The 17,116-nt window shown below is 49.9% G+C and overlaps 1 protein-coding gene across 11 annotated transcripts in view; it reads right to left on the bottom strand.

Annotated features, from left to right (window-relative positions):
- The window catches only part of ADGRB3 (adhesion G protein-coupled receptor B3), a 570,173-nt gene that overhangs the window by 238,926 nt on the left and 314,131 nt on the right, over nucleotides 1-17,116 (bottom strand). For all 11 annotated transcript variants that reach the window (XM_054169593.1, XM_054169581.1, XM_054169605.1 and 8 more), the window contains 2 exons: nucleotides 4,698-4,844; nucleotides 3,618-3,693 (listed from right to left, as the gene is read on the bottom strand). In XM_054169593.1, the coding sequence (XP_054025568.1) occupies nucleotides 3,618-3,693; nucleotides 4,698-4,844 (223 nt within the window). The remainder of the gene's footprint in view (nucleotides 1-3,617; nucleotides 3,694-4,697; nucleotides 4,845-17,116) is intronic.

Genomic DNA, 17,116 nt, shown 5'->3' with positions numbered 1-17,116 from the left:
AGGAAACATCTCTCTGACTAACATTTAATGTTTAGCAGAGTTTCAGTGTGTTCTGTGAAAGGAGAATAAGAACAGTCCCTCACTGCACATGCAGGAGCTGAGCACCTATAAATGACAGAGAACCAGCAGAATCACACAGTTTTAAGGGTTGGAAGGGACCTCCAGAGATCATCCAGTCCATCCCCCCTGCCAAAGCAGGATCACCCAGGGCAGGTCATACAGTAATGCATCCAGGAGGGTTTGGAAAGTCTCCAGAGCAGGAGACTCCACAACCTCTCAGGGCAGCCTGCTCCAGGGCTCAGCACCCTCACAGTGAAGAAGTTTCTCCCCATGTTGGGGTGGGACCTCCTGGATTCCAGCTTGTACCTGTTGTTCCTTGTCCTATCACTGGGCACCACTGAACAGAGCCTGGCACCTTCCTCCTGACAGCCACCCCTCAGATATTTATAGACATTGATCAGATCCCCTCTCAGCCTTCTGTTCTCCAGATTAAACAGCCCCAGGGCTCTCAGTCTGAGAGATATTTAAGCCTCCTAACCACCCTCATAACTCTCTACTGGGCTCTGTCCAGCAGATGCCTGTCTCTTTTGAGCTGGGCAGCCCAAAACTGGACACAGCATTCCAGCTGTGGATTCACCAGGGCAGAATATAGAGTGAGGAGAACATCCCTTGACCTGCTGGAGAGACCTGATGTACCCCAGGACAGTTTCCTTGCTGTGTCTGTTTTTGGTACCACTCTGATGGCTCTGGAGTGAGCTCCAAAAGAGCACTTGAGGTGCTGAGATTGTAACCTCAGTACAACCCTTTTACCTCAGCCTCATTAAGAAGCTACCAACCCACTCACATTCTTGAGAGCTCCTGGCAGGCTGCTTGACCAGAAAATGAATGTAAGTGGCTCTATCAGTGGGGAGTGAGATCTGCATCACTGACTGCTGTCCTGTCTGGGCTCAACACCTAATTTCATGTCTCATATGAGGAGAGACCTCATGGTTCTCTACAACTACCTGAAAGGAGGTTGTGGAGAGGTTGGTGCTGGTCTCTTCTCACAGGTAATTAGGGGTAGAACAAGAGGGAATGGCTTCAAGCTGCAACAGAGGAGGTTTAGTCAGGGCTGTAGGACAATTTTTTTCCCCAGCAAGAGTGGTCAGGATTGGAATGTGCTGCCAAGGGAGGTGGTGGAGTCATCAAGCCTGGAAGTGTTTAGAGGTGGTTTGGATGTGGTGCTTGGGGCTATGCTTTAGGGGTGAACCTTGCAGAGTAAGGTTTTCAGTTAGACTTGTTGATCCCAAGGGTCTTCTCCAACCTGAATTTTGACTCTGTGATATTTCAGTGCCTGGATAGTCCATGGAAGAATGCATCCCAGCAGGTGGCTTCTAAACTCACATAACACATGAAGAAAACATGGCCTGTACGAGAAACAGTGTGGCCAGAAGCAGTAGGGAAGTGATGATGTCCCTGTGCTCTGCAGAGCCTTCCTGCCCTCCAGCAGATCAACACTGCCACCTAATCCAGTGCCACAGAATCATAGAGTCAGTCAGGGTTGGAAGGGACCACAAGGATCATCTAGTTCCAACCCCCCTGCCATGGGCAGGGACACCCCACAGTACATCAGGCTGGCCAGAGCCTCATCCAGCCTGGGCTTAAACACCTCCAGGGATGGGGCCTCAACCACCTCCCTGGACAACCCATTCCAGGGCTTCACCACTCTCATGGGGAAAAACTTCCTCTTCACCTCCAGCCTGAATCTCCCCACCTTCAGCTTCATGCCATTCCCCCTAGTCCTATCACTCCCTGAGATCCTGACAAGTCCCTCCCCAGCCTTCTTGTAGCCCCCTTCAGATACTGGAAGGCCACAATTAGGTCACCTGGGAGCCTTCTCTTCTCCAGCCTGAACAGCCCCAACTCCTTCAGTCTGTCCTCACAGGAGAGGAACTCCAGCCCTCTGATCATCCTTGTGGCCCTGTGTGTCACCTGCAAGCCTCCTTAGAGTGCCTCAGTCCCCTTGTCCAGATCACTGATCAAGAGATGAAAGAGCACTGGCCCCAGTACTGAGCCCTGGGGACCACCACTCCTGACCAGCCTCCAAGTGGATTTATATCCAGGCACCACGAGGACTGAACCCATTGTCCAAAATGTTCTACAGCAGTGCAGTTGCCCCATCTCACCTCTCACTGCTTGCAAGGCAGATTCTCTGCCAGTAAAAACAAGACAAATCCAGCCCATATGGTACAAATGCTGCTAATCTGGGGAGTCTGTGGAATATGTTGCCCAGGCTGTCCCAGAAAATGGGACACACAACACCTGGGATGTACCAGATGGAGATTCTGTGCTTAGGTGCCCTGAAAGATTTCCCCTCAAGATATATTTTGTTCTTTCTTTCCCTGCTTGCTGGAAGCAAAGCAGTTCCTTGGGAGGGTGCAGAAGCTCACATACTGTTGTTTTTTAGTGCTGGTACTCTGGGGTGTACTTGAATGTGTTGTCACATTTGCTTTTCTGGAGACCACAGTCAAATATTTACTAGCTTGTGTCAAGCCAGGGACTGAGAACACATTGGGAAGTGGTAAAGCTTGCTACATGTTTAACTGAAGACAGCAAAAATGTCTTTCCTGACATTGTCAGGGTGTAAATGATGTTCAGAGAATCCCAGAATGGCTCAGGTTGGAAGAGCCCTTAGAGATCATCCACTCCAACCTCCCTGCCATGGGCTGGGACACCTCTCAACTAGCCCAGGTTACTCAAGGCCCCATCTAACCTGGCCTTGAGGAGGGAAGGAGAGGGGGCATGCAGGGAGGGGGCACACACAACCTCTCTGGACAATCAATTCCAGAGTCTCACCACTGTTGTATCCTAGAGAAGTTCTACACAGAGAGAGTGATTGGCCATTGGAATGTGCTGCCCAGGGAGGTGGTGGAGTCCCCATCACTGGAGGTGTGTAGGAAGAGACTGGATGGGGCACTTGGTGCCATGGTTTAGTTGATTAGATGGTGTTGGGTGATAGGTTGCACTTGAGGGTCTCCAAGGTCTTTTCCAACCTGGTTGATTCTACTCTACTCTACTCCACTCCACTCTACTCCACTCCACTCTACTCCACTCCACTCTACTCCACTCCACTCTACTCCACTCCATTCCAAGATCCAATCTAAACCTATCCTCCTAAAATTTAAATCCATTTCCCCTTGTCCTAGATATTTAACTGGAGCCAGCAGAAATCTCTTTCATGGTGTTGCCAAGGTGTAAATGATGTTCACAGGATCCAAGAATGGCTCAGGTTGGAAGGGATCTCAGAGCTCATCTCCTCCAATCTCCCCACCATGGGCAGGGACACCTCTCAGCTAGATTCAGCTGCTCAGGGCCTCATCCAACCTGGCTTTGAACATCCCCCCAGGCAGGAGGCAGCCACAGCCTCCCTGGGCAGCCTGTTCCAGAGCCTCACCACCCTCCTACTGAAGAACTTCTTCCTAAGATCCAGTTTAAACCTTTTCACCCTCAGCTTCACACCACTCCCCTTTGTCCTGTCCCTGAAGAACCTATTCCAGAGTCTCACCACCCTCTTGGCTGTCTGCTTTTATCCTGACAGGCAGTGTATATATATGAACCCAGATGATGACATTTCTTACCTCAGAGTGGGCAGAATGAGTTCCAGGTTTTTGTACAGCACTGCTCCAAGCACAAATACAGTTGATTCATCCAGTTCTGTAAAGAGGAAGGAAGAAAAAAAACCAACAAACCCTAAGATTTTAAAGCTCCCTTTCTGAAGCCTTCATTAGCATAAAGCCCTGCCTGGAGCATTCATCTTCCTGGTGCAAACTTCATTTGAACTAAACCATCATGGGTTTGAATTACATCCTGGAAGTCTGTCATCAAGATGCAGCACTGTCAAGGGTAGATCAGAAAGATTTAAACCACTGGAAACCACATTGTGTAAAAATCCATCTCTCTCTGTTCTGACATCTCTGCTCCTTCATTTACCTTTATAATTAAGTCTTCTCAAAGGCTGTCTTTAGAGGTTGATGCCCAGCAAATACATGCTCTGGTGCCAGGGATGAGAGGAAATGGCCTCCAGTTGCACCAGGGGAGGTTTAGATTGGGTGTTAGAAGAAACTTCTTCATTTCTAAGAGGGCTATCAAAGCCTGGCACAGGCTCCCCAGGGAGGTGGTTGAATCCTCATCCCCAGAGGTGCTGAAAAACCACAGAGCTCTGGTGCTGAGGGCCACGGTTTAGCCCCAGGCTTGGGAGAGCTAGAGAATGGTTGAACTGGATGATCTAAAAGGTCTTTTGCAACCCAAAATGATTCTATGATCTGCACTGCAATGGTGTTTGGGAAGTGTGTCTGAGGCCAGGGCAATCTGCCTGCTGAGCAGCCTCTGGTACAAGTTGGAATGGCTCAGCCTGTTGGAGTGGAGCAGCTTTACAGAGCGCAGCAGAGCTTCAAGCCACCTTATACCCCCACAGGTAACATCCTGGGCACAGTCACTAAGCACTGGCTCTTTGGCACAGAAAATGATAGGATTTCTAGCACCATTCCTTGTTGAAGCTACTGAAATTAAGCTCCATCATCTTCCTCTGGCTCCTGCTTTTCTTTACAGGTCGAATGAGATAACCACTCCCGCCTCACAGAACGCTCCTGTGCCACAAGGGTCCTGAGCTCCCTGGATGAAGCTAACACCAAATGAGCAGGTTGCTATTGCTTCTTTACCTGTTGACATCGGGGTGAAGATATTTTTGGGGATGACAACCCTGTCTTCTGAGTTCCTTGCCCAATCAACCATCCCTTTCCTTCCTTTCATGGGGAAATTGATGTCGGTTAAAACAGAGGCGGCAGGAAGCTTCTGAATGCTGGCCACTGGGTAAGAGAAAGAAGAACAATCACATCAGATGATGGCTCAGCCTTTGAAAGCACCACACAGTGACAACAGCAGAGCAACAACAGCAACGTTTAGTAACACATTCCAAGCACAGCAGGAATTTATAGGACGTTCTCTGGCCCAGGAAGTGTCTACGCTGCAGTTCTGCTTCGTGGTGCTGGGCAGAGCTTTTGTCAGCCCAGATCCCGATGAACAGAGAGCAGTGAGTGGATTGGCTTCCACCCTGAAACCCACACAGAAGGAGCATCCTCCTGCCTTCAGAGCAAGTCCTAAAATGATCAAGTGTGACACAATGAAAGGAAGAGGATGCTGCAAATTGCTTTGGGCAACAGGACAGCCAGATACAGGGCAATGAAGCAATAACAGAGCTTTTCACCTCTACACAGGCACAGTTTCAAGACAGACCCATTAAGGAGGTTCAACATGAAAAGGCCTCATTGTTTCCACACAAAAGGGAATAATTCCATAGAGCTCTTTTCCTTGAAAGAATCATCCCCATTCTGATATCTTAATTATTCACATATATATCTATTTCCCATCTAAAAAGCAAACCAAGTCCCTAAATAACATCATTGTTATATCTGTAACAGATACAGCAAGCCAGAAGAAATAGGTCTTGAACCTAATAATAGGCAGTTTGGAATTTTGTTTACTCATTTGCTCTTTGTTTTCCAGCTCAGATATTGCCTGGAAATCAGTTGCAGCTTTGCTGGCAAATTTAAGTATGACTCCACGGGAGCAGTGTCAGGGTCTAATAAGACTACTTTGAAGGAGCTGAGAGGGCTGCAAGTGTCCAGGTACACAAACATCACTTTTGGAGCACTGGCTCTCTTCTCAATGTAGCCATGCTGAGAACTGGTCCCTGGGCGCTGCTCTTCCTGAGAAGGAGGAGGAAGAGGATCAGAGGAGGCCACAGAGGCGATCAGAGGGTTGGAGCAGCTCCCTTATGGTGACAAATGGAGACAGTTGGGGCTGTTCAGCCTGGAGAAGAGAAGGCTCCAGGGAGACCTTAGAGCTGCAGTTCAATATCTGAAGGGGACCTAGAGGAAGGCTGGGGAGGGACTGCTCAGAAGGGCTTAGAGTGATAGGACAAGGGGTAATGCTTTGAAACTGCAGCAGGGCGGATTTGGTTTGGACATCAGGAGGAAGTTCTGCACAATGAGAGTGGGAAAATACTGCAACAGGTTGCCCAGGGGTGTGGTTGAGATCCTATCCCTGGAGACATTCAAGATCAGAGTTCATGTAGCCCTGGGCAGCCTGCTCTAGCTGGAGCTGTCCATGGTGACTGCATGGGGGTTGGTCAAGATGACCTTTGAGGCTCCCTTCCAACCCAATGCAATCTGTGAAGCTGTGAACTTGTGGTGTTCTGCACACCAAGTGTATGACCCCACCTGAGGGACAAGTGGATTGGGTTGGAAAGCAGGCTGCAGCTGAAACCCAAGAGCAGAGGCAAATGAAGAGGTCAACAAGATCAGCTCCACGAATGCATTCCTTGACTCTCAGCTGCAAATTGGACTGGTTGTGTACCAGAGAATCACATTAGTCAGGTAGCTCTTGAGGTTGCTTCAGGCTTCCCACCCTGAAACTATCACCAGGGCTTTGCAATGTTAGTGACAATCCCCCTCCAGGCTCCAACTGGCAAAGCCATTCCCAGCCCTAAAGGGATGCCAAGGCTTTGGGAATTTGCAGGTGGTGTGTGGAGGGAGGGAGGGAGAAGGGTTCAGGTATCCCAGAATTGCTGGGGCAGGAAATGGATTCTGTCTTTTCCCCAAGCAATCCATGTTTATACAGAAGATATTAACAGGGTAGAAATTGAATTTCTTGGTTGCTTTTTTGGGGGGGAATAGTTCTTCAAATCCCAAAAGGAAAAAGAAATGTGATCTTATTTTGCAGGTAAATAAAACTCAGCCCAGGTTTGTATTTAGTTTTCAGAAGGAAATCCAGCCCTGGTAAGACAACACTGGGGGAGGGGGGGTTTAGTTGCAGAGTGTTGATCTGTGGATCCAGCTATCTATTTATCTAATTAGCTAGCAGAGCCTTTCATATTTCATCCCCCTCTGGGATGGCAGTTCTCCTAAATGAAATGGGAAATCAATGGTGCTCAATGGAATTCACTCTGCAAAACAGGGGGGGAAAAAAAACCCAACACTTTAAGGGTGGATAAATGGTGAGAGGCTAGGATAGTAGTCTCCAGATTGCCTGGTTAAATAGGGTCATTCATCATGGCACCTAAGCATTCCTCACAACCAAAGATTCCAAACTCCTTGGGTGTGGTTGGGTGAGGAGAAAGTTCTTCCCAGAGAGACTAATTTGCCATTGGAATGTGCTGCCCAGGGAGGTGGTGGAGTCACTGCCCCTGGCGGTGTTCAAGAGGGGATTGGATGTGGCACTTGGTGCCATGGTTTAGTCATGAGGTCTGTGGTGACAGCTTGGACTTGATGATCTTTGAGGTCTCTTCCAACCTTGGTGATTTTGTGACCAGTAACACAAACTAAACAGTGGTTTAGTTGATTAGATGATGTTGGGTGATAGGTTGGACTTGATGATCTTGAAGGTATTTTCCAACCTGGTTAATTCTATTCTATTCTATTCTATTCTATTCTATTCTATTCTATTCTATTCTATTCCATTCCATTCCATTCCATTCCATTCCATTCCATTCCATTCCATTCCATTCCATTCCATTCCATTCCATCCCATCCCATCCCATCCCATCCTATCCTATCCCATCCTATCCTATCCTATCCTATCCTATCCTATCCTAAACCAGAACCATTTGGTTAGGGCTTAGTGCAAGAAATCTAAACACATGATCCTCAAGGTCCCTTCCAACCCAACCCATTCTATCAGTCTGTGAACTTACTGGTTTCTGGTTGGGCTCAGCCAGCTTAAAAGGTCTTTTGCAACCTAAATGTTTCCATGACTCCATGGTTGTATGTACTCTGACAGGTTCTCTGAATGTGTCCAGAGAAGGGCAACGAGGCTGGGGAGGGGTCTGGAGCACAGCCCTGTGAGGAGAGGCTGAGGGAGCTGGGGTTGCTTAGCCTGGAGAAGAGGAGGCTCAGGGGAGACCTTCTTGCTGTCTGCAACTCCCTGAAGGGAGGTTGTAGCCAGGTGGGGGTTGGTCTCTTCTCCCAGGCACCCAGCACAAGAACAAGAGGACACAGTCTCAAGCTGTGCCAGGGGAGGTTTAGGCTGGAGGTGAGGAGAAAGTTCTTCCCAGAAAGAGTAATTGGCCATTGGAATGTGCTGCCCAGGGAGGTGGTGGAGTCACCATCACTGGAGGTGTTCAAGAAAGGCTTGGATGTGGCACTTGGAGCCATGGTTTAGCCATCAGGAAGTGTTAGGCATTAGGTAATAGATTGGACTTGATGATCTCTGAGGTCTTTTCCAACCTGGTTGATTTTATGATTCCCATTCATAGTTCAAAGAAGTTTTTTCTTCTACTCTATGGTTCTGTGTACTCCCATTCACGGTTCAGAGAAGTCTTTCTTCTCCTCACAATCAAACAAAAGTGTCTTCATTTAATGTCACAGAAGATGCAGCCTTAGCTCAGTGGAGATTTTTGGATCTCTGCATAGACAGAGATCCACAGAGCACACATAAACCAACACTTAGAATCATAGAGTCCTTAAGGTCAGAAAAGATCTCTAAGATCAGCAGGTCCAACCTGCTATGCAACATCTCCATGACCACCAGGACCATATTCCACAGTGCCACATCTACTCATTTGTTGAACACCTCCAGGGATGGGGACTCCACCACCTCCCTGGGCAGCCTGTTTCAATCCCTGACCACTCTTGCCATAATTATTCTTAATATCCAACCTAAACCTTCCCTGGTGCAGCTTGAGGCCACTGCCTCTTGTCCTGTCATTAGGTACTTGAGAGGAGAAGATACCAACACCAGCTTCACACCAACCTCCTTTCAGGTAGCTGTGGAGAGCAAGAAGGTCTCCTCTCAGCCTCTTCTTCTTCAGGCTAAATACCCCCAGGTCCCTCAGCTGCTCCTCCACAGCCCTGCTCTCCAGACCCTTCCCCAGATTTGCTGCCCTTTTCTGGACACATTCCAGCCCCTCAGTGTCTTTCTTGGAGTGAAGGGCCCAATACTGAGCACAGAAATCAAGGTGGCTTCACCAGTGCTGAGCACAGGGCACAATCACTTCCCTACTCCTGCTCACACTACTTGTGATCTAGGCCAGGATGCTGGTGGCCTTCTTGGCTGCCTGGGCACACTGCTGGCTCATGTTCATCCACCTGTCAACCAGCACCCCCAGGTCCTTTCCTGCTGGGCAGCTTCCCAGCCACTCTGCCCCAAGACTGGAGCACTGCATGGGGTTGTTGTGACCCAAGGGCAGCCACATGAAGCTGTGCAACACATGGACAAGTGCAGCACATGGACAGCTAAAGAGAGCCAGAGTCACATCCAAGGTGCTGTGTTTCTGAAAGGACATTCCTCTTACCATCATTCTGCATTCAAGCAACTAAGCCTCAGGTCTTCCTTGTCCTAAAGCACTCCTCAAGGAAAAGGAGGAGGCAGTATAAAGCAAGACAGGACGTGGAGCCTGATGCAGGGAACAGAACGAGCTGGCTTTTAAGTGCCTGAATTGTAATGTTACGGACATAAAGGTGAGACCTATGGTGGCACTGAGAGGGCAAGGCCACCTCTAACACTCTTTTGCATTGACTGAGCAGTGCAGGTGAAGAAATCAAACATTTTGCCATCACTAAGGTGACTGGAAAATGTGTTTTGCTGGTGACTCCAGCTGATAAGAGGAGAAAAAAGGAGTGAGACTGAAGGCAAGGCGAAGGCAGCGAGCTCAGAAGATGGGAATGATGATGAAGCTGTCATCAAAGAAAGGGAGAAACAAGAAAAGCTGAGAGAGAGGATTTTTATGTGCATTTATCAGGTCTACTGATGATCAGATATCCACTAAGAACTCTGAGAAAGACAGACAGAGAGGACTTGACAGAGGATGAGGCCTCAGTAAGGGAAAATCATCAGCAGAGGACTGAGAAAAATGTTCTCTCTACACCACACTGCTCGGGGGAGCTGAAGGACAGAGGTAGAATGATTGCTTCCCAGGAGCAGCAAAGGGAAGGGAAGGGAAGATGGCTACTGTCTTACCTCCAGGGAAATGACAGCCAAGTCCTATCACTCAGAAATCTGGAAGAATGTGAACTCAGCTAGAGAGGACATTGAGAGGTGAAGCCAGAAGTGAGTTCTCTGGCATGGCCCTGGAGGATTTGCTGTGTGCAAGAGGCACACACAGAGGAACCAAACCAAAGCAGGCTTTTGGTAGCAGGCTAGAAACACACCACACATAGGATCATAAAGGTTGGAGAAGACCTCTGGGATCATCAAGTCCAACTATCAACCCAACACCACCATGGCTACTGAACCGTGCCCCAAGGTGCCACATCTACACATCTTTGGAACACCTCCAGGGATGGGGACTCCACCACCTCCCTGGGAAGCCTGTTCCAACCCCTGACCACTCTTTCACTGAAGAAATTCTTCCTAATCTCCAACCTACTCCTCCCCTGGCACAATGTCAGGCCATTTGCTTTAGTCCTATCACTTTTTACATGGGGGAAGAGCCCAACCCCCACCTCACTCCAACCTCCTCTCAGGGAGCTGTAGAGGGCAATGAGGTCTCCCCTCACAGAATAGCAGGGATTGGAAGGGACCTCTGAAGATCAAGTCCAACCAGGATCACCTAAAGCACAAAGACCTGGGAGGGCTGATGGGCAGGGTTGGTGGTTGGGGCCCCATCCCTGGAGGTATTCAAGGTGAGGCTAGACAGGGCTCTGAGCAACCTGACCTAGTGGAGGATGTCCCTGCTGACTGCAGAGGGGTTGGACTGGTTGAGCTTTGGAGGTCCCTTCCAACCCAGACCATTCTGTGATTCTAAGATGTATGACAGCCAGCTGAACACGAGCCAGCAGCTGCCCAGCTCTCACTTCTCCCTGAAGCCAGCACCTGCTAAGCAGGTGTTGCAAGGTCTACAGGAGCAATGCCTCCAAGACAGCCTGGAGCAGAGGCATGCAGACAAGCTGCAACAGAGCTGTGAGAACCACAGCTCTCCTGTGCTTCATTTGCATGTTCAAGCCATGACTGTAACCCTCCTCAGAAGGTTCCTTACTAGGGCTTTGTTTTCTGGGGAGGTCTCTAATTCATCTGGAAATGCCCTCCCAGGGAGGAGATAAAGCGGATTCAGATTTAGATAAGGGTTGTGCCTCAGGTTGTCCTGGGACGCTGCGAGATCTAACTGCCAGGATAATGCACACAGGCTTTATCTAGGCTGTTTCCATCATGCCTGGCACCACACACACTCAGTGCCTCAGTGGGACACGCAGGCAACTCTCCACCAGCAGTAGTAAGTCCCTTCTAATTGGAGTAAGTTTGATTTACTCACTCCTGTGGTCGAAGGCTAAATTAGCTTGCATAACTCGGGAGAAATATCTCAGAGCTATTATGGTCATTCCAATAAAACAACTGCACCACGAGGAGAGGCTTTAAAAAACATCTAAGTAGAAAATGGAGGCTATAAAGCACGAGGGAGATTGATTATTATGGGCTGTTATCACACAGTCCCATGAATCACGATGGCGTGAGGACCTTGTGCTCGGCTCTTGTTACCCAGCTCTCGTCATCCCATCCACAGCATCCCCCTGATTCCTCCCTCCCACTCCCCACGAAACAAGAAGCTTCCCATGCTTGTCAAAGTTGTGGGAGGAGGAAGCCAAAAAGTTCCAAGCAGCTGAGAAAGAGGATGGAAACCAAGAGTCAACTAAGTCAGAGGCTCACAGGATGTTAAGGGTTGGAAGGGACTTCTGAAGATCAAGTCCAACCCCAACTAAGTCAAATGTTCTCCTCTTTCCCTTCCCTGTATTCAAGTGCCTTACAATTCCATTCATTTTGAGTGCATTTGACTGAGAGGGAGCACAGCAATGTGCCCTCGTGGTCAAGAAGGCCAAGGGGATCCTGGGGTGCATCAAGAAGAGTGTGTCCAGCAGATCCAGGGAGGTTCTCCTCCTCTTCTGCTCTGCCCTGGTGAGACCTCACCTGGAATATTGCATTCAGTTCTGGGCTTCCCAGTTCAAGAGGGACAGGGATCTGCTGGAGAGAGTCCAATGGAGGATGCTGAAGGGACTGGAACACTGTCTGATGTGGAAAGGCTGAGAGCCCTGGGGCTGCTTAGTCTGGAGAGGAGAAGGCTGAGAGGGAATCTGATCAATGTCTATCAATATCTGAGGGCTGGGGGTCAGGAGGGAGGGGACAGGCTCTGCTCATTTACACCCTGAGACAGGACAAGGGGCAATGGATGGAAACTACAGCACAGCAGGTTTTACCTCAACATGAGGAGGAACTTCTTCACTGTGAGGGTGACAGAGCCCTGGAGCAGGCTGCCCAGAAAGGTTGTGGAGTCTCCTTCTCTGGTGACTCCTGGATGTGTTCCTGTGTGACCTGTGCTGGATTCTATGATCCTGCTCTGGCAGGGGGGTTGGACTAGAAGCTCTCCAGAGGTCATTTCCAACCCCTAACATCCTGTGAGCCTGTGATACCCTAACCAACAGCGCTGTCACCCAGCAAACAGCATTTTGTCCAGGCGAGAAAACTACCCTTTGTTCTTTTGCCTTTTTCCCTTTCCTTCTTTTCCTCACTCTGTTCTGTGTAGTTTTTCCAGTGCTGGGTGATTCTTTTTTTTTTTGCTAGAATATTTTTGATGGTACTAAATGGTTTTGCTGTCCCTAATGCCCACACATCTAAATGGTGCTTTATTGGAAACCAAACTAACTGCACTCCAGTGGCAAATGTTCATAACAAAACCTCTAAAACAAAGCCTCTGAAGCAAAATCTCTACACCAAAATCTCCAAACTGAGCAGAAGAGGAACAGAGTTACAGGTCAGGCTAAGGATGCTCAGTTATTGGGTAATATTTCAAAGCAGAGTCACAGAATCCTTTGGGTTGGAAAAGGACCTCTAAGATCCTTGAGTCCAGCTATGAAGCAGTAGCTTGTTGCACAAGCACAAATGCAGACAGCATAGGATCATAGAAACATGGCTTGAAGGGACCTCAGAGATCATCTGCTCCAACCTCCCCACCATGCCCAGGGACACCTCTCAGCTAGGCTCAGCTGCTCAGGGTCTCATCCAGCCTGGCCTTGAACACCCCCAGGCAGAAGGCAGCCACAGCCTCCCTGGGCAGCCTATTCCTCAGCTCCAGTCTGCCCCTGCTCTGCCTCAGCTCCAAACCATTCCCCCTTGGCCTGTCTCCGGACACCCTCAGCAAAAGTCTCCCTGCAGCCTTCCTGCAGGATCCCTTCAGCTCCTGGCAGGCAGCTCTAAAGTCCCCCCAGAGTCTTCTCCTCTCCAGGCTGAACACCTCCAGCTCTCTCAGCCTGGCCTCACAGCAGAGCTGCTCCAGCCCTTGGATCACCTTTGTGGTCTCCTCTGGCCTCACTCCACAGCTCTGTGTCCTTCTCCTGCTGAGGACACCAGAACTGAAGGCAGGATTGGAGGTGGGGTCTGAGCAGAGCAGAGTCAAGGGGCAGAATCCCCTCTCCTGCCCTGCTGCCCACACTCCACTAGACTCTTAGAATCACAGAATGGTTTGGGTTGGAAGGGACCTTAAAGATCAACCAGTTCCAATGCTCTGTGCCATGGGCAGGGACACCTCCCATCAGCCCAGGTTGCTCAAGGCTTCATCCAGCCTGGCCTTGATCACATCCAGGCAGGAGGTATCCACAGCCTCCCTGGGCAACCTGTTCCAGTGTCTCACCACCCTCAGTGTCCAGAATTTCTCCCTCATCTCCAGTCACAATCTGGCCCTAGCTCGGTATGAGCTGTGGCCATGAATGCAATCTTGATGCTGTAAGCACTGAAGCCCTGCAGTTGCCCTTTGGTTAGTGCTAAGGGACATCAGAATGGCAATGAAGCATTTGCAAAAGGTGCTCAGTGTCATCTTTCAGCAAATGAGACTTGCAGTGCATGTGCTGAGACAACAAACTGGGTGCATCCCTTGGAGCAAGAAATTAATTGGGCAGAGCAGCAACTTCGTGTGCCCAGACTTACACCAACAGTCCCAGGAACAGGAAAAGTGAGTGGAACTGAGGAGAGTTTAGCACCAGAAATGTGAGCAGCAAAACTGGTTCAGTGAAATGGTTAAACACAGGCATAGGAATAAGCAGATTTGATTTAACTACTCGAGGGGAGGGGAGGGGAGGGGAGGGGAGGGGAGGGGAGGGGAGGGGAGGGGAGGGGAGGGGAGGGGAGGGGAGGGGGAGGGGAGGGGAGGGGAGGGGAGGGGAGGGGAGGGGAGGGAGGGGAGGGGAGGTTCGGAGAGGAGAGGTTCGGAGAGGTTCGGAGAGGAGAGGAGAGGAGGGGAGAGGAGAGGAGAGGTTCGGAGAGGAGAGGTTCGGAGAGGAGAGGTTCGGAGAGGAGAGGTTCGGAGAGGTTCGGAGAGGAGAGGTTCGGAGAGGAGAGGTTCGGAGGGGAGAGGAGAGGAGGGGAGAGGTTCAGAGAGGAGAGGTTCGGAGGGGAGAGGTTCGGAGAGGAGAGGTTCGGAGAGGAGAGGTTCGGAGAGGAGGGGAGGGGAGGGGAGGGGAGGGGAGGGGAGAGGTTCAGAGAGGAGAGGTTCGGAGAGGGAAGGTTCGGAGGGGAGAGGTTCGGAGAGGTTTGGTTCGGAGGGGAGAGGAGAGGAGGGGAGAGGAGGGGAGAGGTTCAGAGAGGAGAGGTTCGGAGAGGAGAGGTTCGGAGGGGAGGGGAGGGGAGAGGTTCGGAGAGGAGAGGTTCGGAGAGGGAAGGTTCAGAGAGGAGAGGTTTGGAGAGGAGAGGCTCGGAGAGGTTCAGTTCAGAGAGGTTCGGTTCGGAGGGGAGAGGAGAGGAGGGGAGAGGAGGGGAGAGGTTCAGAGAGGAGAGGTTCGGAGAGGGAAGGTTCGGAGAGGGAAGGTTCGGAGAGGAGAGGAATCCTTAAAGAATCCTTAAAGTATGCTTTAATAAGCAATTCCTTGGGTTTTTAATTATCACCTACTATATTTAGGTTCCATTTAATGGGATTTTCATATTGTGCCTTCCTTCATTTTCAGTTCTTTCTGTCACAGTCTAAATTCAGCCTGGGCCCAAGTGAGGAAACTGAGAGCAAAGAAACCTCACTGCATTAATTTTCCTTGGGTCCTGAGAAAACCTGAGCCACCAAGTAGGAGAGAATTCTCTCCTTAGGTCCAAACTTCCATCTGCTATAGACTTGACCCAAATGAAACTAACAAACAAGCAACACAAACCTCTTCAGACACATCTGCCAAACAAAACCACATCAACAGCAAAGATTCAGATGACAACAAAAACAAAGAGTCCTAGAAGACTTCAGTGCCGTGGTGGATGAGAAGCTGGACATGAGCCAGCAACGTGCACTTGCAGCCCAGAAGGCCACTGGCAGCCTGGGCTGCCTCCAAAGCAGCCTGGCCAGCAGGTCAGGTGAGGTAATTCTGCCACTCTGCTCTGGTAAGACCTCACCTGCAGGGCTGTGTCCAGCTCTGGAGCCCTCAACACAAAAAGGACATGGACCTGGATGTGGAGGTGATCACCTCACACAGAGGTGATCAGAGGGCTGGAGCACCTCTGCTATGGGGACAGGCTGAGAGAGTTGAGGCTGTTCAGCCTGGAGAAGAGAAGGTTCCAGGGAGACCTTAGAGCTGTAGTTCAATATCTGCAGGGGACCTGCAGGAAGGCTGGGGAGGGACTGCTCAGAAGGGCTTAGAGTGACAGGACAAGGGGCAATGGTTTGAAACTGCAGCAGGGCAGATTTGGTTTGGACATCAGGAGGAAGTTCTGCACAAAGAGAGTGGGGAAATACTGCAAGAGGTTGCCCAGGGGTGTGGTTGAGGTCCTATCCCTGGGGACATTCAAGATCAGACTTGATGTAGCCCTGGGCAGCCTGCTCTAGCTGGAGCTGTCCATGGTGACTGCATGGGGGTTGGACAAGATGACCTTTGATGGTCCCTTCCAAGGCACTGCCATCTGTGAATCTGTGAATCTCTAATATTTTGTATCACCAAGAGGTTCAAACACTGGGAGGAAATAAAACAGTGTTTGGGCAACTTAGCACTTCTTAGTTGCTCAGGCAGCCTGTGATAACTGCCCACTACAGCTGGGAGGTAACATAAATATAAATACAAATACTTCAGGGTGAATAATCTTATTTCATACCAAACTATAGCTAAGAGAGACCTTAAATGCTGTTAAAACCAGTGACCAGAGAGGAGGAAGATATTCTGGACACTGAGGGTGGTGAGACACTAGCACAGGTTTCCCAGGGAGGCCGTGGATGCCCTCTCCCTTGAGGTGTTCAAAGCCAGGTTGGATAAGGCCTTGAGCAACCTGGGCTGGTGGGAGGTGCCCCTGCCCATGGCAGGGGGTTAGAAACTGGCTGATCTTGAAGGTCCCTTCCAACCCAAACCACTCCATGAAATCTATGACAGTGCAGATTAATGTGAGCATAAAGAATGCTGAATGGCAAGGGAAAATTTGGATCCAGCAGCTGATGCTGTCAACAGAAGATATATCCATAAGGGGGGGAAAAAACCCCTCAAAACATAGAGTGCAGGTGACTCACTAGACAGAGACTCCCTCGAACCATATGTTAAGGAACTCAAGAACAAGTGTGCTGTTAGATAACTGAAAGATTACCAAAGCCATGTAGAGAAGGAAACATCCACAGAAATACCTACAAGAAGGCAAAAGGGTCACATTCAGAGAATCATTGAATGGGAGGGTTTGGATGAAAGCTCTGGAGACCATCCAGCCTAAACCTCCTCCCAAAGCAGGATCACCAAGGGCAGGTCACACAGGAATGCCTCCAGATAAGTCTTCAAAGTCTCCAGAGAAGGAGACTCCACAACCTCTCTGGGCAGCCTGCTCCAGGGCTCAGCATCCTCTCATGCTGAGATGGAACCTCCTGGCTTCCAGTTTGTATCCATTGCTCCTGGTTCTATCACAGGACACCACTGAAAAGAGCCTGGCAGCTTCTCCTTGACATCCACCCCTCAGAGATTTACAGACATTGACAAGAGAGACATGGACCTGCAGGACTGGGCCCAGAGGAGGCCACAAAAACAGAGGCCTGGAGCATCTCTGCTATGGGACAGGGTGGGAGAATTGGGGCTGTTCAGCCTGGAAAAGAAAAGGCTCCAGGGAGACCTTAGAGCTGCATTTCAATGTCTGAAGGGGACCTACAGGAAGACTGAGG

This window comes from Dryobates pubescens, chromosome 2, assembly GCF_014839835.1.
Source record: "Dryobates pubescens isolate bDryPub1 chromosome 2, bDryPub1.pri, whole genome shotgun sequence".
NCBI classification, from domain to species: domain Eukaryota; kingdom Metazoa; phylum Chordata; class Aves; order Piciformes; family Picidae; genus Dryobates; species Dryobates pubescens.
Note: the sequence above shows the minus strand (reverse complement) of the source record. Positions and strands in the feature narration are given on the sequence as shown.